Source organism: Copidosoma floridanum, unplaced genomic scaffold, assembly GCF_036245765.1.
Source record: "Copidosoma floridanum isolate Cflo_tuat_1 unplaced genomic scaffold, Cflo_Japanese_pri ptg000019l, whole genome shotgun sequence".
NCBI lineage: Eukaryota > Metazoa > Arthropoda > Insecta > Hymenoptera > Encyrtidae > Copidosoma > Copidosoma floridanum.
This window is the reverse complement of record NW_028321896.1, coordinates 9,694,089-9,719,655: the sequence shown is the minus strand read 5'-3', so window position 1 is coordinate 9,719,655 and position 25,567 is coordinate 9,694,089. Positions and strand designations below refer to the sequence as shown.

Below are 25,567 nucleotides of genomic sequence, written 5' to 3'. Positions count from 1 at the left end.
AACGGCGAGCCCGATTAGTTTTCCAGAAGGTATGCAACAAAAGTGCGGGACACGCGATCAACCCCCGCCCCTCCCTACTCTCGAATATACTTAGTGCTACAGGCTTCTCGTCTATTTTTTTTTTTTTTCTTTTTTTTACTGCGTCATTTTGCCGCGATAAATCATTAACAAGTTTTGACCGGCGTCGCAGCTTTTATTTCCTGCTTTTTGGCCTTTTTCTCTCGTTATCTTCCACGTTTACTCTCTCCCCGACCATGTCTGCATAATGCACCCACCTAACGATAAAAACAGTCGTATGTTACAACAGGTGTTTCCGGATATTTCTACACCCTCCCTTCGCGCCATATGCGCCTTCGCGAAGTTAACGTATGCGGCGGAATGAGGAAAAAAACAAGATTACGAAATTAAAATGGTTTTTGAAAGTGCAAAACCGCAAAGTGCACGGTGTGGGGAGGGTAAAGGTATACAGTCGCCGCTTCACGTGTCCGAGCGAGAAGACTTACAAGGAGCGCTGCAAATGGGTGATGTGAAAAAAAAGCTCTTCGAGTGCACCGAGGGGTTGGTGCACGCGGCTGCCGATGAAGACGAGCTTCCATAGAAAGTCTTTTTGTGCCTTTCGTTGGGTTTTTCAATGTGCGGGGCTGTAGGTTTGTTGGAAGCACATATATATATACACACTTGGTTGGTTCCAATTTGCAAAACGACCGAATCAATCGCGAACGCCCCGGCAGACGGGTGGTTTTGCGCAAATGAACTCGTGAAATTCAATTGGAGCCGGCCAATAAAACACGTGCCGGGGGATAAAGTTAATTGCACGAGCGCGTCGAGTTATCATGAGCGAAACGACTCGCCGATATCCCGCTGGAATACCGAAAACGACGGCGACGAGGGTGCTCGTGTAATTATACGCATTGGCGCTACAACCACTAATATTGCCGATAGCCGTACACACTGAAACAGCCAAGTAAATGATCAAAGTTACAAAATGTGCAACGTGTATATGTATTTGTCATCAGTTGAGTGATTCATATTTTCGATGTTTACTTTTGAACTGCGTTTCCCCTCTCGGCACGCATATATATACAACAGCGCCCATCGCGATACCATAATAAGGCTTTCATTGTAAGTTGCTCCCTGAAAGCCGATATCCACCTCCTTTGTCCAGGTGTATGTACAATGTACCTGCAAGCGGGAGCTCTTTCTCCCCCTGCTTGTGTATATATAACGCGTGTGTGTTCAATTATACCCGCGGGTAACCACGGCGATGTGTTAAATATAGATGTCTACGCGAATAAAAAATTGATACTTATACAGGCACACGCTGCAGTTGTTTATTTATGGACGCGGTAAGTATATGTATCGGTGCTGCTATAACCACAGTCGGTTGACTTATATGGAAAATATGGGCTGTAGTTTGTTTGAACGCCGATCGCCCTCGAGTTGTTGGCACAACTTGATCGAACTTTCCTTCCGAAACGCGTAACATTCGAGGGAGTTATCGTTAAAAAAACAATAATTGCCGTGTTGAGGATAATTAAGAGGCTTTCATGGTATTATTTTAACTTTCTTTGGTTGGAAGGTAATTAATAATGCGATTGTTGTTCCAGCAAACATCCAAGCCGAGTACACAGTTTTCATGTAATTAGCATCAAGTGTGTATCAGTTGTGAAAAAAATTCATGATACAAGTTTTTTTTTTTTTTTTTTATATTGCGTAACCGATGACAACTGTACGGTGCTTCAACAACTGACAAGTCCAACGCAACCTAATCGAGATAGCATCGAGTTTCTCTCGCGGTGCATAATTAGAGATTCAATCGGTTCCGGCAACTCGTGATACATAAGTATATCACGAGTCATTGGCTTCCCAATATAGGCGAGGCGAGCCCGGCAAACAGGTGGCGGTGCTCGATAACGCCGGCAGGTAAACGTGCGAGTATAGCTATACCTCGTAGCGAACACAAAGCCGGCATTGTGCATACCAGTCGTCGAACGTTGTCATGGTCGTTTTTGTTGCTATTACTAGTATTATTATTCCGATACGCTGGTTCTGCCATGTATATCTTTTAGCCGATCGGACAACAAGATAACCATGCAGGGTGTATACGAAAGACTCGACCATGTATACCTACACATGGGTTCATGTACATTAAGAGTCGGGCAATCAAATTGACATTACGAATAAGCGTTTGGACCTGCATTGTGCGTTACTGCGAGGAAACGGGTCTTTTAAATATGCATTTACAACGATTTTACAGAGTGACCAATACATGTTTGGACACTAGCTTTTATTGACACGGGTTAGGAGCGATATTTTATGCTTGTGCTATTTTTCACTGGTGATGCGTAAAATAAAATGTCTTGCATTCACCTGTTGTCGACTTTGTACAACTATATACGTTAAACAAGATCTTTAATGTTCTTCCCCATGGGTCAAATGGTGGAAAGTCAGGCTTTTGATCCAAAAGAATTTAGGACGCGCAAGTCTCTGTCTTCATTACACTACGTGCATATACGTATAGAGCTACAATAATGTCTCTGGCTGTTGACTAAATAATAAATGAACGGAACATCAAATTTGCTACTGCAATCACGTATTTATTGCAAAAAAAAAAAATATATATATATATACGTTTGTAAAATTTTTGTCAATTTCAATACCCTCACTTGTTTTGTCTTAAATAAAGTTTATAATGAGAAATGACTTCGTTACCTCGTTCGTAACTGTTCGCCAGTTGCGTCAAAGATGAAAAGTTCAAATAAATTAATGAAAATGTTATCGCGCAATGAGGTAAAGCTCATCAAAAATCAAAATTACGCAATGTAAGTAATCACCATTGAACCTGGTGCAGCTGAGTTTAGAGCCAGGCAACAGAGTGGCGGGAAGCGTCGAAAAGTGAAGACATGGATTTAACGATGCAATAAAAGACGAAGCTCTTATTCAATGAGGAAAAGCCTTCCGATTGCGCAGTGACACTCTTTGTGCCCTCGTTTTCTTCACCTCCATATAAATATATTCACATGCGTCTGCCCACGAGTATAACGCCAGAGAAAGCGAGAGAAACATTCATCCAACCCTTCGTCACGCTCTCTCTCTCTCTCTCTCCATCCTCCCGTGAGATTATATGCCTTGTAAATCTACGCGGGGGGAGGCCCATATCCGCCGAGACGGCGAAAGATGCAACGGTGTAGTGCTCTCTGCCGTGTGGGGTTTATTAACGTTTTACTGCCAACTTTACTGCCGATTTACGCGCCCACCACGCCATACTGCACGCGCGAGCGCACTTTCGGTTGCCTTCGCGATCGTGGCCTCGTCGGCGACGCAGTCAAGTCGCATATGCTTCGTCTTGCTATGTTTTTTTTTTTTTTTCAATTCCTATTTTCTTTCGCAAAGGGTTTTTCCCACAACATATATATACACTACCTTGCATAACTTCTATAGTCGTTATTATAACTTTTTTTTTTTGCCAACTAAAAAAGATAAGATACATGATGTACCTTTACATATCCATCAACTGTTAAAAATTCAGATTTGTCTCATCCTTGCTTTCTCACCCAAATATAGTTGAACAAAAATATTTTTCAATTGAACAATGACAGGAAATCGTTGGAAAAAATATTCATCCTACAAACACGTACTCGAGATTCCGTATTCACGGCTGTACGTCGCAATTGAAATCTTATTAGGAGTGTATGCATACACACCGAGGCGCTCGTAAAACACGAAGAGGAAAGAAAAGCCATTCGGAGAATCTGAAAAGTGCAGTCGGCGCGACGGCTAATTAGTAATGGATTTCGATTTCAAAGTCAGTCGCCGATATTGGTCGTTACCGCGGCTACCGATTGATTTTTGCCGACGCCGCGACACAATGAGTGCCCTGTTCGTACGCGAATGGTATAACGAAAACTGCTGATCATATTCGAGCCGTGCGCGTGTAGTCTTTTTTATGCAACAAGTGCACGTGCGCGACAGATACGGAGAACCGGAGGTACGGTTACTACCATACGAGGAACCGGTTTATTGGTTGTCCAGCCGGGGATCGAAAGGAAAACAAACACGATGAAGAAGATAGGAGAAAAGAGGTTGTAGATACTATCTTCCTCCAGGAGGAGGATAAAAAAAAGTGTCACGCTCGCGCGTGTACGGGGAGTGGGACGGTGATGATTTGATTACACGAGCGAGTAACGTGGCTGTGTACGAGGTGGCCGCCCCGCCTATGATTTATTAAGTACACGTATACTTATGTACGCTCGGTGAAATCATATTTTCCGAGCTGTAATGTAGGCACGATTTATCTTCGGAGCGAGGGAATACTGGCCATTACGAGTGGAGCTAATTACTTTTTGATTAAAATGTCAATCCGCGCGGCTATTGAAACGTCCCGGGGAATCGATCCAACCGGGGGAGAAAGAGAGAGAGAGAGAGATTGCGGAATTTGCTCGAATCACTTGCAGAATGTGGATTTACGGGGGTCTGCACCTGCAGCGTTTAAACTTCAATATTTGTTTTGAAGAATATCCGCGCGCCTTTACATCATTGTTTTATCAAGTAGGATTTCAAAGTGGCAAGTCGATAATTATGTCCTTTGAGAATAATCGCTCATTTGTGCAAAAGTTGTGTGATTTGTTAAAAAGTTTAATTTTTTGATTACGTTCAAAATTTGTTCACCATGATAATTCAAATGTCTATAACCACCGACAAACCTCTCATTGTAAACTCATGTTTCTTCAACGATGCACATCAAGGAAACAGCTGCCCTCTTTATCTGAATCAAGAAATTTGCAATGATTCGTAGTAAATATTTAATAATTGAAAATTAAAAATCAGGTGATTGCCAATTGATTATTAGGCACTAGGAAAATTCAATGAAAACCTAGGTGAAAATCTGTACCTATTTTACTTGTAATTCAATGATTGTTCACAAATAGATGAGTGCACCAAATTAGTATATCATTGATTTAGGATGAGAATTAGTGCTCAGTGGATTTATGAATAGTTTTGCATTAAAAAGATGTACCTATATGTAAACAATAAAACTTTAAACTTTAAATTCCAAATACTATACGTCACTGTAACGCCAAGAATGTGACACTAAGCTCTTCCAATGAGGGGCACCAAGAGCTGTAAAACACCCGAAAGCTGAGCCCACATTTTTCCACTCATACCCCGCACGCGTATACGAGCGAATTCAATCTCGGTACGAGCTGATGAGCGAATTTACGGTGAATGCGAAATGACAGCTGAATATGTGGGCGCTCTCGCAACGCTGTACGCCCTGGCGCTTCGCTACTCGCCCTCCCGCCGTCATCCGACCTCTTTCACTCCCCCCCACACCTGCACACCGCTGCAGGGTATTGTATGAAAACCTACACAGTTTGGGGCTCTGAAATTGATACGCCGAATTACGTAAAGACAATTGCGTATAATCCACGCGTATGTAGTCCCCCCACCCCACCCCTCGTGGGGGCGTATCCACCTCACGCGAGAGCTTTATTTATACAGAGTTACACGGTTGGTGCAGGCGTATTGGAAGCTTTTTAGCATGAATATCACAAGTGCGACGTGCGGTCGTTGTGCTGGATAAATGGAATTTCCGAGGACTGTGTACAGCTCGCGCGTTGTTAATGCGCCCAACAGTCGTTTATTTGACGTTATTGGTCGAGTTTGATTTTGATTTTTTTCTTTTTTTATTTATTGAGGGAGTGTTTTATGAAAATGAGTTTCAACCGATTACGCCGATCAGCGTATGGTTCAGCTGGCAGAGGAAAAGTCTCTTACTATCAAATCAAAATTTGGAAGAAAAATCAGCAAGTACTACCCTTTAACTGACGTTAGTTATATTTAAAAAAATAAAGGAATTCGTGGCGGTATCGACAATCACACTCGACACTATTTTTTTACCCCAATATTCTGCCACTACCCACGATGGATGAATTTCGTAGGATAAATAAATGTTTTGCCAAACGAAAAAGCCACCTCGTCACAATCGAATTTCCAAGACAAAAGGTCGATCCACCGGCGCACTGTGCCTTTTCTTCAGCATCATCGACAGCGACTCTCGAGCTTTTATTAACGCATAGCCGAGCTAGCGACCGCCGGAGCAGGTGTCTTTTTTTTTTTTTTTTTTTTCTTTTCCTCAGCACACCCCCGTCTCTCTGATCACATCCCTCTTCAGTCGTGCATCCACTCCAGGCTTTGTGCCCGGCTGCGCGTGCGACCGACCCTCTTCTCCGCAGCAGCTCGCGAGAAGGCATGTGCAGAGAATGGACGCGAATACCCAGTTTGAGCACGAAGCCCTTACGCTGTACACACGTGTAAAAAGGTCGTACAGGCAAGCCAACTCGCAAAGTTCACGAGAAGGAAGAAGAGATGCTGCAGGCGTGTGCCGAGGCGCTGATTAGAAGCGCCTCGAGTGCTGCAGTAGACTCCCCCCCCCCCCATTTTTTTCCCCTCAGTGACAGCAGTAGCTCGGGGATTAGACAAAGACTAACAATGGGCCGCGCTAAATATGCAAAAACTGCAGAACAACACCGAGGAGGGGAGCAAGTACACAGTGGAGGGTGGCACGAGCTGCCTTGTTATAGCGCAGACGCGACGGGCAAACGATAAAAGACGAGCGCGTGCGCGAGGGACGACATGGTCTTCTATTCTCTCCGTTCGGGCGTTTAACAAAGCGCCCGAGTGCCTCGCTCCCTAAAACTTCTCGTTGGCTGAAAAAGTTCGCCAGCGATAAGGCAGAGAGAGAGCAGCCACTCTCACTCCGGCTCACGCGGGGCTTATCAGTTGTCCTGTTAATTAAGGCTTTTTATTTCGAGCTCCCGGCGCCTCGGATTAAGAGGAACTTGCTAATAATCGCGAGAGTCGCGACGCCGAGGCTAATGATTACCGTCGTTTGTTACAGGGTGGGTACATCACTCGCCGACTTTTTAACTGATGTGGTTTATTACTCACTTTGGGATGACGGTCATTCGAGTCGAGTTGTCGAGAATATTAATTGCTCACCTGAAACAGAAAAATTTACGAGTGTTAATTTTATTTCCAAGAATTACCATTGCTGATTATTTAATGCGCCAAATATAAACTAAACAACAAGTATCGCCTAAAAGAGGTGTACGTAAGGGGACAAGTATAAGGCAGTCGACGACTTGGCGCAAGGATTAGGGCCGATCTGGGATCGTTGCGCTGTAATTCTAATTATCACTCGGTTTGCGGGAAAAAGAAGTCTCCTGTGGGACAAACTCTATTTCTCGTGATTACTTTTCTTACTAGTGCTTGTAGGGTAACGGGGTAAGAGAGCGCAGGCTCTATTCTGCAAAAGGACGAAGGTAGATTGGCAGAAAATAGAATAGAGGGTGAGAGTGTGTTGTTGCGGAAGGAGAAAGAAGAATTGAGGTGAAGAAAAAACTGAGGGAAAAAGGAGGTGTCCAAAGATTTATCGCTTGATAGCTCACGACTGAGTGCGATGGCTGTGGTCACTTGTAAAGGCTAGTCTTACTGTATTATTGGTGTACATGTCTCGTAGTTGACAAAAGCGTTGGAAAATTAACCAATTAAGGTATATGTCTCGAGCAAACCAAAGGGACTCACAAGGGATGCCCTTTTTATAATAAAGTGGTACACATGTTATGAAAAGTGGAGATCTAATACACGTACCACAGCATAACATAATTCAAATTATCTTTTTCCAAAAGGGTAATTGACTTTCTTTTTTTTTTAAATCACTCTGCAAATAATACCGTCAGCATCTAAATATCCATCCCCCCTTTTACGTAGAAAACAAGAGAGAAGCAAAGGATAAAGAAAGACTGGCCTAAAAGTATGGAGCTCGAAAGAAAGGGCATGGGGAGAAAAATTCAAGTGGATCACTTCCGTAAATCGAAGCTGGGCTCGAGAGGACAGGAAACGAGTATCCCAGCAGACTCTCTATTTCCACCCCACTCTCGTGCTCCCGTATCACTGGGAAAAGGACAAGTCACGTAAGATCCATTGGTGAGACGTCCACACCCTCGGGGGGATCTCTAGGTCTTTCTGTATCCCAACCTCGGTATGGGCCAATGTCTCTACTTCACCGTGCAGCGTGTTTTTCGTCAATTTTTCTTCCGTGCAAATGACTCGCAAACTAACAAGGAAAATATTCTGCTTTTCGGAAAACAACGCAGAAGGATCGTTATCCCACAGATGCCCTCGGTGTAAGCAAAAAAAATTAGCCAGAGCCCTTGAGCGCCCCAACTTTATCCTCGGAACAAATTAATTCCCCAACTTTTCGCGTAACTGCGGCCACTAACGCCCCCCCCCCACCCAAACCCCGGTGGTCCACATAATTTTTGGGAATTAAACTTTTCACCGCCCTCCCTTTTTTCTCCCGCGCCTGCTCCCAACTTTTTCAGCCCCATCCGGGTCTTATCCCGTCCTTCCATCCCTTAAACACTTACACTCCACTCGCTGCGGGACAGATCTATACTCCGAACCAAGCCAGGGAAGATAAGGGAAAGAGAGAGGGGGGCAGACGGTAGGCATCTGTGCAGCAGGGAGCTCTCGAATCTCACTGGGTAATCCCCGCGAAACGACGAGGATGGCGCGCAAGATGATGGAAATTGGACGTGTAACGATCTGCCCCGGCGAAACGCCCGAGCGGAAGTCGATGGAGTTCTTTTAACGCCATTAGAGCCCTGCTCCTCCCCCCCTCCCCCCGTTTCATCGACTACCCGCAGCTTTAGGCTCTGGTGTAGCCTTCGGGAGCTGAGCTTCGCGAAATTTTACGGTTCGTCCTTTTTGTCTTTCTTTTATCCTTTTTTATACGTTATTAGCGACGGTAATCGAAGACACTGGGGGAGAGACGTCTTTGGATTTTCTTCGCGAGGACCGAAGAGTGATTGGTGTAAACCGAGAGGTTTTCTCTCTTTTTTTTTTTTTTTTTTTTTTTTAGCTCGCTTCGTTTCGTAAATTGAAAAGAAAGCTATTGACGTTTATTTGCCTCGTGGTGAGTATATAATATGTATCCACAATTGGTAGAGCATTAATCTTCGATATTGAATGTGAAAGAAAAGCCTTTGCATGATGAATGAAGCACTAAAACATATTAAGTAAAGCAATGCCATGTATCACACACCTAATTGGTGTCTTACCACACTCGACTTTTTCTACTTAAATTTGTATACAAATGTATACAGGGATGTGTGCAAGCTATAAATAGATGTAAATGCACCACATCATCTGCAAACTCGCTCTATCACTCCGTTACACTGCCTATCGACTCCTTACTTAGAATTTCAAAAAATATCATCAACAACAAAAAATGGTAAACCAACATTGATACATATACTTTTAGAGACGTACGTTACGTGTCTATGCGTATAATACGTAACGCGGACGACATATCCATTACAAGAGACAAGAGGGAGGGCATCGACGAACACGTCTCTGTGGGAGAGGCTGATCTCTTATTACTCGTAAAAAACGCAACGGACTCGCAAATTACCACCTCGAAGCGTCTCTCTCTATATGTACATATTTCGTTTTTCAAATTTTTTTTTTATTTTCAGCCGACACACTCGTAGTTTCTTTTTCGTACTCGAGTCGTGTCACGTGTATGCTATTTATTTGGAAATACCAGATTAAAAAAAAAAAAAAAATTTATCACTGGCAATATTAGTGTACCACTACGTGTTTTTGAATTATCATCATACAACCACGATGGCTGGTCTCGAAAAAACACTTGATAAATGAACATTTCATCGATCGAGTAGTGCATCCATGAAGGAACTCTGCAAAATGAAAAATCCATCGAGAGCCCGTGGAAAGGTGGAAAAAAAAAAAAAAGGTAAACGACTACGCACACGTGCAAGGGAGCCGAGAAGAAAAAAGCCGAGGCCCGCAGCTGAGAGCGATCAGGAAAAGGGAGAAGACGGAGCTGCACACTATTTATACTTCCATCAGAGCTCCGTTCGCGCGAAACAAAATCAACCTGGCGCTCCGAGCGTTAAAAATAAGGAGCCTCTCCTCTCCTCTGATCTCCGATTTCCTTCCGAGTCTCCCCCTCGCGCGGAGGAGCTTTCGCGGTCTCGCAGCACACACTCGGCGCCGGCTATAGATTGATTCTCACCCTTGGGGAAGGCTGTCGTCTTCTCTTCGATGTATTGTATATACATGTAGCCCCCACACACCCACACTCCTGTAATGGATCGTCGCCGGGAGAATTGAAAATCGACGATATCGGCAGGCACTCGAGAGTACGCGATCCCGCGAGCGATTATCGTCGCGAAAATCTTTATCCTCTTCCTTCTCCTTGGCCGTGCACTGTATGGTACGTATTGCCAGACGCCGCATGCACTGCAGCGTAGTCGCACGGTAGTATAACGTAGCTCGCAGATCCTATCTCTGTCCATTGGAGCAGTTTCTCCGTCCTACTCCCCCTCGAAAACCTCCTCCTTCTCTGTACCCCACAACGTGCACGGAGCACCGATGTTTCTCCCGTCACCAATGCCCACCGCGTCGCTGCAGTATACAACCCCACAGTCAACCCTACAGATGAATCACGAATCGGATCACCTGCTTTTCAGCTCCTCTCTCTTGCGGGGAAAACCGGTTCGACTCGATCGAAAAAAACAAAAAACAAAAAGTAAGGGTCGGTGGGGGTGGAGACGCGGAATTCAATAGTACATCTTATTTTTACTGGTACGCTTCATACAGGCGCACAATGACTGCGCGTGTATGCCCTTCGTTATTGCGGCTCGATTCGAAAACACTAGCACCGAGTGCACGTGAGTTATGGCGCGAGATAAAATATACATTAGATATGCAAACTCGGGGGGAATCATTAAATGAATTACACCCCATAAATCTCGCGAGAGGAGTTTATTGAGGCGCTTTGGATGTACGCGTGGATACTCTTTATCCAAATGTCCGGATATATATTTTTAAGTAACAGTTTGTATGGCAAAACACGAAACATTTTTGATAAAAGGGATGACGACCCTTTGAGTCATTTACCTCGATAGAAAATCAAGCACGAGAGGGAGGGGAGGGGAAGAAAAATAAATAGTGCAGAGAAGCCCCAAGGCTCGCCGTAAAGCCCAAGAGGAGCGACGGTGTACGCGAGAAGGTCGATAAAGAGAGCTCTGCTGCACGCACGGGTGTCAGAAAAGAAGAGAGAGAGAGAGAGAGGAAGGCAGCCGATGGTGCAGCAACGGAGCTTATATTATGCAAAGCATGTGTTGGCCCGGGCTGGATTTATGGTGACCGTTTCGCTACTGCCGCGCACCCGTCGCACCTATATATAACAATTTATACATCTCTTACCTGTACAGGTATACGTATATATTCTTACGTTCTCTCGCGGAGGCGCCGACTTTTTTGACCCCCGTAACCCCTCGTGTTTTCTACTTTTCCTACCGCTCGTGCGGTACACACCTCCGCGTGTAGCTTCGGACGTGCGGTGAGATTTTTCACGAGCGGCTCCACGCGAGACCGCGTTTAGAGAAAGGAGCTTTCTTACGTATGCAGAGGGAGGAGCCGGGAATCTCGAGGGCGCTCTCCGCGGTTTTGGGTTAGCGAGAAAGCGGTGCATTATTTTCGCCGAGTCGTGAAATATTCATTCGGCGGATATGCCGCCGGGAGGGGGGACGAGATGGAGCGAGCAGCTTAATTCTTCAAGGGCGGACGTTTGATGCAAAAGCCCCCGTCTGAATCTTTCTCCCGCGAAGGTTTTTTCTCGGGAAGACAAATTAGGCTGCTTTCTGATTTTATTATTAAATTCTTGTTTTTTTTTTTGTTTTTTTTTCTTCGGAGTACGATAGATTTTATGGAACATCACTCGAGTGCACTAGTCGTTGGATTGACGATGCGCATTGGAGGGCTACGTATTGTGAAAAAAAAAAAAATACACCCACATACACTCTGGATAAAGAGAGTAGGTCGAGCCTTTCGGAAGAAGTGAAAAGAGGCAGATAAAAAAAAAAAAAAAAAAAAAAAAAAAAAAAGAAAAAAAAAGTTACAAAGAATAGGGTGGGGCTCACAGAACAAGAATCGAAAGAGAAAGGGGTGTAGTAACCGAGAGGAGGTGGCGAGGGGTGAGAATGAAAAGCCCGTCGCAGTGTCGGTTTACCCAAAAGCCAAAGCAACCAACTCGAGAGGGGGGGAGGAAGAGGACAAGGATGAGTGTATAGGCCACGCGTCGTGGCGCGCATTACCATTGTGTCCCGGGCTTGGCTCGTAATTAGGCTGAATAGGTACGCGCGCGCGCTTTTCATGGTAACTTGATGTCGCGGTGGCACAACCAATGATAATGGCAGTGGTTTTCGTTTTGAGGATTTATGCACGCACGCTCGAACCTCTTGTGTTGGATATCGTTACGATCAAGGCGTTGTTTTTCTTGAACAAAGAAATTATTAATTTTCATACACCGTTTAAAAAATATTTATCAACACTTTGTATAATTTTAATTAATCGCACGATATACCTATACCATTTGAGCTTTTTTTTTAATTAACGACCACATTTGTAAAGTTTTCAAAGAAGATGCACAAAGACACAATCGGTCCCGCCTCCCCTCGTAAAAAGCAGCAAGCAATTACCGCGTAGGTATACACATAATACACACAAAAGGCATGTAAAGTGAGTTTAATCGAAATGCAATTATAGATATATGTTTCAGTGCTGCGTTTTTTGCCCCGCCTTTTTTCCGCATTACGTCGCAGTAGCTCTGGCTCGTGGCCTCCTCGATGCTTATCGCCAACTTGGCGACAGTAATGGGATTAGAGACTGAAAAAAAAAAAATAAAATAGAGGAAAGAGAGAGAGAGAGAGTAAGAAGAATAAGCGCAAAAATAGCAACGGCAGCGTGTTCGGAGTATCCGGCGGCCAGAGATAAAATCAAGCCTATGCCCTCCCTTTATTTTAACCCCTACGGCTCGCAAGTCTCCTCCAGAGGGGCCCGGCCGAGGGAAAAGCCGAGCGGCGTGCGCGCAAGTATAAGTATAAATTCATTTAAACGACTGCGCGGCCGGTTTAGGTGACAATAAATCCGAGCCGAATGGCCAGAGGTATTTCGGGGTCGTTGCAAATTATGCCCGAGTGATTTATCCGAGAACCCGTTGAACCTTTTCTGCCCGCGCTCGTGGGCCCCGTCTTTCTTCTCACTGTACTATTGCCACACACCAGCGAGGCGCATTACACCGATGGCCCTCGTTAACCCCGTGGGCGCCTAACTGCTTCGGCGAATATTAATACTCTTAAATAATCACGGCGAACAATGGGCTTGTCGGGCCACCGTGACGGTGGGAGTAGCGATTTGACGGAAAACTCGATTAAGGCGGCTCGGGATAGTCACTGGCGTTGGTTTTTCCCCGTGGCCAATGACGATCGGAGGAGGGACTATTTAGCTCTGGAACGGGTTATTTTACCATCCCCCGATGATGGCTTTGCTTCATTTCCGTTTCGCCGAAAGTTTCGATAGCTCGTACAACACTCGGTTTTTGCGAAAGCTGGGAATACTTGATCCTTTTCGCTCAGCTTGGCACTGTAATTAAATAAGCTCGAACGGATAACTCCGAGTCTGACATAACGATGAAAAGCGCACATCCGAGAGTGATGAGTTGAAAAAAAACTGCACCTCGTGCTCACTTTTAACGAACGAATGTTTTACTCATTTATGTTACACGTTACATATATGGTTTCGCATCATCTTTTTTTTTTTTTTTTTTCTAGAGCAATTAAAATGGCAGTAGTGTACAGTTGTTGTTTGCTGCTGTAGCAAACTAAAGGAAAAAAAGCTCGAAACTCCATTACTACTCGGTGTGGCGAAAGAAGAGCTCGAGTCTGCGGTGTAAAGAGACATGGTGCATGACTGAAAAAAAAAACCCACACAAAAAGCCGAGGGCATACTCACGTGGCCTGGTACGTTTATGCATGAAAAAAAAAAAAACTTATGTAGCACTGTAAAAAAAAAAAAGAGAGAGAGAGGAAAGAGAACGGGAGAAAAAAAAAGGAAGAACAAACTCGTGAGAGTCAGCGGTACATACGCGAGAGCCGCGAAGATGGCATCTTTAACGTGACCCCACGAAACTTCCTCCTCTTCTCCCGCGAGCGTCGGAGAAAGAAAAAGAAAGGGAGAAAGATCACGATGTGGTGTGTATAGATGCGGACCAAATATTTCCATTCGCATATTTTAAAGATGAGCTGGTAATTTATGGGCTCGGCTCTACGCCACACGCTTTCTTCGGCTTCTCCGGCTCTTTTCTTATTTGTTGCACATATCCCACGGAGCGAGTACACACGAGGGCCGCGCATTAATTTATTTATCACATTTAGCAGCCAGTCAGCGAGACCTCGGCTTGTAACGTACGAGCCACGTACGGACGTGGATTTCGGACCGCACCACTTCCGCAGCGTCAGTTCCGGCTCGAGTTGATAAATTCGCCAGGGCGCCCAAACGAGAGACCCCGTCTGAGCTTCTCCCCCCGCTCATGTTTATGCACGTGTACAGTAGGTGGGAGAACCGCGTGAAAGAGAAAATGGAAAAGGCAGAGGGAATCCCGCGGAGCTTGCACTCTGGCATACGACAACATCCAGCAGCAAAGGGACGCGGTCCAATGTGGCGCGGTAATTAATGGCAGTGCTTGCGGATGCGATATTTCTGGGTGACAGAGTCGCGGATTTTGAATGACCATGGGCGCGCGCGAACTTTTTGATTTAAGGCTTGGTTTATGCAAACGGCGGTGGGGGAAGAAAAAAGCTTCGGCACCGCCACCACTACCTACTCGAGCCACTGCTGTACAGGGGGTTTCCAAATTCTGGTGCTCGAGGGTAGTTTCTTTTTTTCGTCTGGACGAAATTTTGGAGAAAATTGCTGCCACCGCGCGAGCGTGCAGCCAAAAAATTTTCGGGAGCGCGTTTTGCATAAGCTCTTTCTTTATGCCCCGTCTTCTTTTGCGAGAAAGTTACGTCCGCGCAACTGCACGAGCCAACCAGCCGAATGCTTCCGCCTCGAGTTTCGGGAAATTTATCGTTCCTCCTTTTTTTTCCGAAAAATCTCCGTTTGCCCTTTTATTTCGTACCCCCGAACATTTGTCTTGCTTAAATTTCAATTTTCAAACGACCGACCGAACCTCGCGTGCACACTTTATTGTTTCGAATTTCCCGAGCGCCAAACGCGAACTTATGTGCCACGACAAATAAAATCCACCACCCAATCTGGCAAATCTTTTTTTTTTTTTTTTTTTACCAGACTATACAAAGACAAATATACTACACAATTTTTTTACTCATCAACAAAATTTAATTGAATCAATGACAATGTTGTTGTTTCCGAACCACACGTCATTACAAGACAAGGCAAACTTTATTATCAGACTCTATTGTTGTTGAAATGAAATTTACTCAAGAGCGAACCCAAAACACACCCCTCGAAACCTAAAAATTCCTTTGAAAAAAACTCGCACGATATCAACCCCAACTCGCGATCAATCCGATTCAATGAGCTATGGCAAAACAGCCGGAGGGGAGAGCTTTACGTTACCCCCTGGCAAGGTCCATCAGCTCGAGAGTCCGCGCGGCGAAAACCCCCTGGTAAAACAATTGGCGACGGGTGAGCGATTTACTGGCTTAACATATTTTTCGTCATTCAACACAGTCGTGCGCCCCCAACCGCACTCGATATATACTTACTCCGTCGTTAGTCGCAGGTGACGTCGACTATCGATTCACCGAACGCGCACCGGCTACCAGCTTTTTTCGTCTCATTAACCCGATTTTTTAATATTTTTTCCCTCTCCAGATTTTTTTTCCATTCACCCTCTTGATCCTGCTCTCCCCTGCCAGTGCGTATTTTTCACTCGAACGCGTTAGCACGATTGCTCTCCCCCGTCCGCGACACAAAACTAAAACTATACTCCGCCAGAGTTTCCACACATACACAGAGCCGAACGAGAACGCTTTTTCTCCCCCGGAAAGTCGCGGGAGTTTAATCAACGCGTCGTTCGCATTGGCATCCCAATAAATGGCGTGCTTTTATTTAGAAAAAACTTTGAAAGCCCCCAGACATCGTGAAACATCAAGCAGCCCCGAGAGAAAAATCATCACCACCCTCTTGGAGCTAAACAGTGGAGGCTCTTAGCGAGTGACCCAACACTACGCGACGTAACAATAAAAAGGACGTAAAATAGCCACTATCTTCCGGGAAAAAAAATGCAACCGCGGGCCAGGAGGGCTTAAGGTCAAAGGGGGAAGGAAAAAATGGATGAGGAGGAGGAGGAGGGAACAGAGATAAGGCACTCGTCCACGCTGCCGGGAAGAATAAGAAGAAACGGAGAGGTCGCATAAAAAAGCGCACACGCAGCGTTTTTTATCTCGCGGGAGAGGATGAGCCAGAGAGAAATAAAGGAAGAGGAGGGCGTAGGATGGATAAACGAAAGTAGGTATGTTACGTAACGAGGGGAGAAGGAAAGAATGGCAGCCCGTATGTAACGTACATACGCGAGCATCGCGAGAAGAGACGGAGGGGGCAACATGTGGGCCGGGAGAAGAGGTACGTGCGGCAATGCGTGTCCGTTGAATGCTAATGCCTCCTCCTCCTCCTCCTCGTCCACACGGACTCTGCGTTGTGTGTGTGTGTGGTAGCTTGCAACTCCTCGGGCGGGACACGTGTATTACATCGCGTTGTACTACGTGCGATGCACGGCTTCTCGGACCGCGCGTAATGTACACACGCGCGTGTGTCCGTTGGGCTGCGAGAGACCGCACGTCATAATTTCGGGCTGCGCGCAGTATGTACACACACACACACACCGGGCGCTTACGCAACCGCAGCATACCTACCTCCGCACGACGGAATATTTGCCAGCTGCACTTTTTACTTTTTTTTTTTTTTTTTTTCATACCATGGAGGATTCTTTTCCTCCTCGCACAGTGTTTGCGGATTCTTGCGCGCGTGCATTATCATCCGGGCCCTCTTCAGCAGCGACGAGTGTTTATTTGACACGAATACATTCGCAACCTAGTATCGTTACAACATTTCTCTAGTACGTTTGAGAAAAACGCGAGTTTTTCATTTGTTCAATGTAAAAGTCGTCGAGGGCTCGTAAAGTATCAGAGAGGCGTGTATTATGTGCAAGTAACGCGGGTCGCATTAAAAAATAAAGTCGACAGGAAGAGGAGCATCACCTCGGGGATTGCGGTTGTACGAGGCCGTGATCGGAAGCGACAGCGAAACCTTGTCGGTGTGCGTCCGGCGACGACCCCAACGGGAACTATATTGTGTACGCGTATACTGTAACTTTTGCGTACACACGTGACGGGCGACGCGAGTAACTTGCTCTCTTCCACCCCCAGCGACAAACTTCACGTGCAGTTAAGTCGGGGCGCGCTGTGCGACACGTGCGTGTGGGTCTGCAGAACTTTCATTCAATTATTGCAGTCTTACTCGGTCCAAAGACGAGGGAATAAGGCATCTTTCGCCGACGGGCTGCTAAGTTAGCATCTCCCTGTCGGCTGTTATAAAGTTCAATTTGTGGCTGACAAGCGCTGGATCATTGGCGGGGCGTCGTTATACGGAAGTTTGGGGTGTTTTAGATGTATTCGGAGCTGCTTGTGGTTTCCTTGGAAGTAAAGGAATTTGTTTCAGTGCGCGTGGATTTATCCAGAGAGAGAGAAGCGCTGACCTGGACGTGAATATCCCGTCATTGGAAAAATGTATACAGTACCGTGAGAAACTAATGTATTACGATCACCCTCGTGGATTTTAATGTATATGTGGGTCGATGATTATTCGAATTCGGCATGGAAGGTTTCGGGGACGCGTGATCTTTCGAGCGGAAGGTTATAATGATCCCGACGTTGAGAGCTTGCGATTTTCATCGGAACGAGCGTAACGAAATGTTACATATATTATGCTCTGATTGAAATGGTTTTCACACGTGTTATATGTAGTCGGATCATTTGACCAAAATCGAGAAAAATATCATTTAAATGACTACAGACTGATACTACGATCTGGTTTTTCAGAAATATTTTTTTTTTCCTCTTGAAAACACTCTTGTAATATTCGTCCCAAAAAACAATATCACTACACAGTAAAAAAATGTGCGTAATTTACTGAATTGCGTGTGTCTTCTCATTTAAAGTGATATTTTCTTTAATACAATAAATACGCAAAATTAGTGCATGATAATAGTTAGCATAGAGCTGAAGTATACAAAACTTGTGTATTTTTAACGAGACATTTGTATAAATGTAACTTACACAAACCACCTGTAACCTGTTCAATTTTAAGCACAATTTTTCTGTTTGAAATCGAACAGATTTTAAGAAGAGACTAAAAATCGCAAGGTCGGACGTAATTTACGTTGTCCTAATTACCTTTTGATAAATACTCGAGCTGCAGCTGGTATATAAATGTGCAAATAAAGAAAAATAAAATGTTCACGCAACAACGGGTAAAAAGGTTGCATGGCTGTGGATAAAAAATCGTATTTCAAGTTCTCGATTTTTTTCATTCATCCACAGACCAGCTTCGATTAAAGAATAATTGGAGATTCATCAAACGGATTCTCTATATGCTCGTGGAAAAATAATATACGTAAAGCCCGAGTAAGAGGATTCCGCTTTTTTTAAGCTGATAAAATCGGATAAATGGAAATGTCCAGGTTGAATCATTGGAGTGCGACGAGACAACGTTATTATTGGAAATTCGGGGTAATCAACGATCGCATCGTCACACGGAATGTACAATATGTCTCTTGCATAATTATTACCCCCTCGCAATGATAACAGTACAGATTGGATGTTGCACCGTAACACATGCATACAAACGGACGTGCGTAGAAATGTAGCTTTTTTGAACACATCGCACAGTACAGCAGAGTCTATTGGTTTATTGCTCTAAAGCTTTTTTTCAAACTATCCGCATGAATGGACCATCAATAAAAGTTTCAAGTACCAGAGCACAACTCCTTTCTCGGGTGTTTACGTCGAGTCGATGGTTTAGCTTCACTAAAGTGTCCCGATACATTCATTCCTGCAAAAAACCCAACTGCTAGCAAAATAAGTTCTTTTTTTTTTTTTTTTTTTTCTAAAAAGGTGGTAAGTACGTGTTTTTTAATAGTTTGGGCACATAATTTCAAGTAAACATGGTTTACTTTTACCGAAACTCATAATACATCAACTTATCGTTCCAAAGCATTTGTAATACATGAAAGTCCCCTCCAAGTCACATTTCCTATTAACATGGCCAAAGTTCCGAGGGTAGTTAGCCCAAAAAAAAGAAAAAAAAAGTTTCTGCATAGCAATGGAAAAGCAACGACCAACCTCTTGAACGAGAAAAACGGAGTCACCGGGAATTTTCATCGAAAGCAGTGCGATTTCGCCTCATCTCGACTCCGTACAATACCTCTTCCCTCCACCTTCCCGTATCTCCTCCACACACGCTCTCTGCCTGTGGCCTCTTACTGCACCCCACTCGGCTCGGTCCCAGCTGCACCTCAGCCTTCCCCTTTGCTCAAAACTTTACGGAAAATCGGGAATCCCAGATGTACGTGGGCAAGGACAGAAAGAAGCCGAGCCCCGGCGTCGCCCAACGACGGCAGTCTATATTCGCGAAAAGAGTCTGGAAAGAACGGCAAGAGGGAGCCTCGCTTGGACCCGAGCCAACCACGCCTTAGAGCGGCGTGCGACCGTCAGCACACAGCTCACTCCCTCCCGCGCTCGGCCACTCTCCTACAAAACCCCATCCTCGATACCAATTGCCGTCGCGAAGCGGCAAGTCGAAGGGACGTTCAATTTAATAAAGGTAATAACGTTAAAGGTATTTTCGTTCTTTTCTAGCTGCTCTCTCTCTCTCTCTTTCTCCCCTCGCAAGTGTGTCGGCCCACGTACGTGTGTTTACACCCGGGGAGGAGCTGGTTCATGTGTGTGAGTGCGTTGGAAGCGAGAGGGACCCGAGGGTGAAAAGTGGGGCGGCGATTGGGAAGACATCCAAAAGATCCTCACGCTGTACGGACTAAGGTATATAAAGTACGTTTCGGCCGTAGCTCGGTACACTCTTTTTTTGTTGTAAGGGTAGCAGGGAGGGTGCACAACGAAGCGTCGTCGAGTTCCTCGAGCACCGATCCGCGCGGAACGTACAGCGAAAAGAGAATGAGGAAGACCGTGTGTCGATTCATAAATCCCAAGCTGCGCACTACCGCATTGCGGTCTTCGGGGGTGTCGATCAAGCGCCGCCGCTCTCCCTGGCTTCTTTCGTACTTCGACCCCACCCCCACCCGAGGACCTCTGCTTCAATTTTCTTTCCGTTTTCTTTGCGCCGCTCGATGAAGTTTTTACCGTACAAGTGAAATTTCGCTGCTCCCCCTTGGGACCCGAAAGTTGGAGAAACTTTGTGCACGGCAACAAGAAGCCAACTTATAGCTACCTGTTGGAAGGGTGGTTTTTTTTCCCCACCTGTACAAATTAACAAACGAGAAGCTGATTGCTGGGGTGCAAAACAGTGTGATTACTGGTTGCTTCCGCGGTTCAAATGATGACGAATAAACGACGCAAGTGATGGTTTAGTGTTTATGAAACAAAAAAAGTCTCACGACACATCACATTTTATTTTTATACAGGTTTGTACTTGACCAATGAAGATAGCGATTGGATGAAACGCATTGATGCACAAAGGTACAACTCAGTACTAAGCTATCGAGTTTCGTTGTACACAGAATTGACACTCAAGGCCATACAAGCTGGTTATGCAAAAAAAAATGTTTAAACAATTTTATACCAAAGTCAATCGCTTTCTTATTTTTGTTTGTATTTTGTATCCATTTCACGAATGTATGGTACTCAATATTGCAGGGTAAAGTCTGGATGAAGTCAATGTCACACCATCCACATTGTCGTAGCTCATCTACTTGCTAGCAGTGAGCATCTTGACCATATAAGCACTCGATTAAATGGTACATAAGTAACAATTACCTTAATTTTTTTCAATAAAACTATTCCACTACGTAACGGAGTCGTCATTAAAACGTAAAACAAAAAAGTAATTAATAAAATTTTAGTTGTTTATCCATTGCTTTATTTTTCTTGATGAAATTTTACTCATTACTGGACAGTCCAATGCTTGGGTTCCGAATAGCGTTTCCCAACTTGATGCAGAGGTTCACGCTCTGCCAATAAAGCTATCGAATCCCTCACGCAAGAGACTAGTAAAAATAAAAGCTATTTGAGGGCTATGTTGATATGGATGAAAGAGTACACAGTAGTTGCATGATATTCTTTCGATAGTAACGTACACAAGTTTCACGATAGCCACGGCATCAAGCTTCTTCACCTCCTTAACGGACAAAGACACACTTTTGCGACCGACAACCAAAACACCGTCGTCGTTGTCCCATTATACATTGTGTTTCCGGATAACGAGAAAACTTTACGCGGTGGCAGGAGTCCAAAATTATTTTCCGCTAAAGTCTCGCGCCTATACCATGGCTCCTCCTCTCTTGGATGATACGAGGGCGGCACGTATATATACACGCGCTAGACTATTTGCACGAGTCTGCGGTGTCGCTTTCGTTTCTCCTTTTTGTTGCGAGAGACCGAGCGAGGACTCGGAATCCTAATGAGATGGGCTCGAGTTGATGTGTGCGACGCGCGAAAGATAATGAGGCCGGAGTGGAGCGAGGGAGCATTGGGAGGTGAGCTGGCGTTGCTGCCATCGCCCCTTTTTTTTACGGGGGTAGCTTATACTACACCCTAGTCGACGAGAGTTGATGCACTGCTCCAAGGATTTTAAGCGCTGCGATGAAAATTTTTATTAGAAAAAACAAAAAATCATGCGCAATAAATGACCGTGCCCACAAATATTATTTTGATTCTGTCCGAGAGTATATAAGCTCTTTCGCACTAGTTAAAAGCAGGTAGAGTATAAAATAAAAAAAAAAGTTATCTCGAGCAAGTTTACTTTATTGTCAGCTTTCTTCCTTCATTCATGTAAACTAGAGAGAGCTCTTTCGTGAAAGGAGCCGTACGGCTGCTCGGGGAAAAAAAGTGGCAGTGACTTAAAAACCAAGTATAGAAATAATAAACGCGTTACAGAACAATTTGCGAGCCGCTGGTTGTCATCGCCGTCGTCGCGAGAATAAGCCCTACCTCCCTCGTGCCTCTATAGATTTGGGAGACCTGAAAGCGCTCCTTCGAGTGGAAATCGTTCTGGTGTATAATATACGTATACGCGTGCCCGAGCTGCGAGGGCGAGCAAATTTCTCAAGCCCTCGAGTAGACGACTCCCGTGAGATTTCGAGTGAGAGGGAAAAAGAAGCCAGAAGAAGAAGAAGAAGCGGTCGCGCAGCCAAAGGAAGAGAAAGTAACCGCGTAAAGGGAGCTAAATGGGGGTGGGGAAGGGGAGTGGAAAAAGGAGCTTCCAGAAAATTCTCGAGTTTTCTCCGAACCTCGAGACCCGCGGAAGAGAAAAAAAAGAGAGAGAGAGAGATGGGAAACGAGCGAACCCGCGGAGTGGAAGTTCGCAATGAATAATTGAGCCCTCGGGTGCACGCGGGCGCGCGCAAGCCAAGACAAACCGAAGCTGTCGGTGGACCCTCCCCCCCTTGCCTTGCCGCCGTCGACTAGTGTTACGACTTAAGACGGTTTTATTTCCTTTACCGGCTTTTTTTTTCGTTCCGTACTCTCTTGGGGGTTTATCTCCTCGCTAATTATTTGAATTGAAAGTTTACTGTGTCCTAATTGAAATGAGCTTACACGCGTAATGATCAAACCACTGGCAGACTTTGTTTGCTTTTTTTTTTTTTGTAGTGTTAAGCGTATGTATTTTTGTCATTAGATTTAATGGAATTTATATTATACTATTTGATAATTTTTAGATAACAAAACAGAACTGAACAGAGTAAAAAGTACACCCGAATTTAAAAAACAAGTATCTAGATTTCACGATTTTATGGTCGAGTTATCGAGCTTTACGGGACTAAACATAGCCAGCACGAGTCAAATTAGCGGACTGTACAGCACATTGTTGGTGGAGACGAGACAGAATTTAACACTCCCGGATTGGACGAAACCATACTTTCCAGATAGACTTATTACGGAGGCCACTCTGTTTGATCAAGACCGTGAACTATATTAGCATTTTAAAAAGACTAAATGAAGGTGGTCCTCTCATTTGTATGAGCTTGCAAGAGCACAAAAATCTTTATAAAAACGTTACTTGATGCCGATTTTTTGATGTAGGCATGATTCTTCCAAAAATCATCAACGATATGAATGCCATCAAACAAAAGAAGAAGAACGTACCAAAAGTTTATTCGTACAGCGCACATGGACTTAATTTAATTTCACTCTTATCCACCTTGGGTTTGTGGAGCTCGGAGATGCCTGATTATTCGAGTGCTATCATTTTTTAGCTGTGGGAAGATAATACAAGTTACGACGTCAAGGTGAGAAAAAATTGTATCTATACTTGGATAATTTATCAGTAAATGATGAATTTTTGTACAAATGTAATTTCAGGTGGTTTATTACGAAGGTGTTCCACCACAACATGAAATCAAAAAGATTCCAGTATGTTCCGAATTGTGTCCTCTTGAAAAGTTCATCAAATTGTTGACCAAAGTACTTCCTCTCGATTACGAAGAGTGTTATGAAAGTAGATATGGATGATAAAAAGATGTAAGCAAATATAAAATTACTTGCTGAATGATCATATTAGAAAAAGTATAATTTGTATTTCCCATGAAAGATACAGTGTATAAGTCAAGGTATCTCTTCCAACGGGTATTGAAGTAAACTAACGTGACTCAGGAAAACAAACACTTTTTTGCAAAGAAACTCGACAAATACCGGGCTTAAAATGTTTGGTTGAGAAAAACAAAAAAATGAAAATCAAAAGAAAATTGGTGGCCCCAGAAATAGAGGGAGAATGAGCCTATTTCACGAGAGAGAGAGAGAGAGAGAAGATTGCCAAAGACGGGAAAGAGGCGCAGAAAGTACGACTGGACCCGGGCCAGATCCGCCCACTTGTCCCGTCGAATTTGAGATTACTTGGGGCATTTCACGTAGGCGTACATATATAGACATAAACACGCCAGGCGCACTACTTCCGAATTCCCAGGATATTTTTGCAAAAGGGAGAAAGAAAGAAAAGATAAAACGAGTCACGACCAAAATGATTTAGGAAGAGAGCTCCAAAACTACCTCTCTCTCTGTTTCTCTCTCTCTCTCTCTCTCCCCTTCTCCCTGTACTAAAAGTGAAGTGCGCCTTGCAACGTTGAGAGCGAGGCGCACGTTTATTTCAGCTTCGTTCTCATTCGCTGCATCCATCCTTTTTTTTCGTTTGGCTTTTATTTATGTTGGCAGCGGCTAGAGGACTGCGTAAAAAAATCGTGGACCGATTGTACACGAGCGCTCTCTGTTCTGGTTTTTGTCACTTGGATGACGCTGATTGGACACGAATTTTCGAGCGGAATAAGCGGAATTTCAATTTCATTTTCGAAACTTTTTCCTTGGACAAATATTTCCCCGTACAATGGCCCAAATGGAACGCAATGTATTATCGCCCGAGAGAGCCGCGAGACTATATAGTTACTTTGTTTGCTCGTTGCCACGGTGTACGCGTAAGATTAAACGCACCAACGGAGAAGAGGACGAAAATGGAATTCCCGTGCGGCGGACGCGCAAAAGTTATCGCCGGAATCCCGGGAACGACGTGATTTTTCATTATTACGTATAGATTATCGATAATGTATTTTACTGTCGAGCTTCCATTTGGAGCGCTCCTCGATATTTACGACAAAGAAAATTCCCTTCCCACGCGGATGCGAGGAGAGCCCCTCTTATTCTTCTTCTTCTTCTACTTCGGCTTACAAAGCGTCAAATCCAATATCACTTAAGTGCCGAATAACTTAGATCCGCTGGATACATTTGCCGCGTTTTATCATCCCCTGCCTACTGCTTACCCCCTGCGATTTTTGATATTTCGTGGTATCGGGAATCGATGCAACCCCGGAAGGCACTTTTCCGGTCCGCCAACCTAATTTAGTTTTCATCCCGAATCCACCGAAACAGACTCAAGGTACATACCACTCAATTGAAATTAAAACCAACGCCAAGCATGAAGAATAAAAGAACAGCCCATTCGCGCTACACTTTATGAAGCAAAATCACACCCACACATAAGCCGAGCAAAAGAGAGAATGGCTGAGAATTATTTTCATGCACGTGCTCTCGCTAAAAGTAACGGGAGGAAGAGAGACTTAACGACGGCAAGGGGAGCAGCAGGCGCGAGTCCCTCGTCGTCGTCGCCAGCGGAAGCACTTAACGTATCACTCCCTCCGTCTCGTCTTCCCTAGAGCCGCGCTCTCTCTTTCTCGTCTCTCGCATTACGCGGCGATCGAGGATCCATTCGCCTCGCGAATCCCTTGGAAATCTTCATCCCTCCGTTCCTATCAAATAGAGCAGCAAATTGCGCGCGCGAGCCACTACATCCAAGGAGCCAGAGATTTGCCACGTGGTTATATATATATATATGATAAACACTGCTCTCTTTCCTGCGAATAATTTGTGAAAATGGCGCGTTTATTTTCGCAAGC

At 44.7% G+C, this 25,567-nt stretch overlaps 2 protein-coding genes across 3 annotated transcripts in view; one reads left to right on the top strand and one right to left on the bottom strand.

Moving 5' to 3' along the window:
* The window catches only part of Rbp6 (RNA-binding protein 6), a 590,998-nt gene that overhangs the window by 403,873 nt on the left and 161,558 nt on the right, over nt 1–25,567 (bottom strand). The window lies entirely within an intron of this gene.
* LOC106644060 (venom acid phosphatase Acph-1-like) lies at nt 21,631–23,639 on the top strand. Its single transcript, XM_089593511.1, is given in 5 exon segments — nt 21,631–21,664; nt 22,847–23,084; nt 23,086–23,129; nt 23,211–23,416; nt 23,490–23,639. Coding segments are annotated over 5 exon segments (672 nt in total).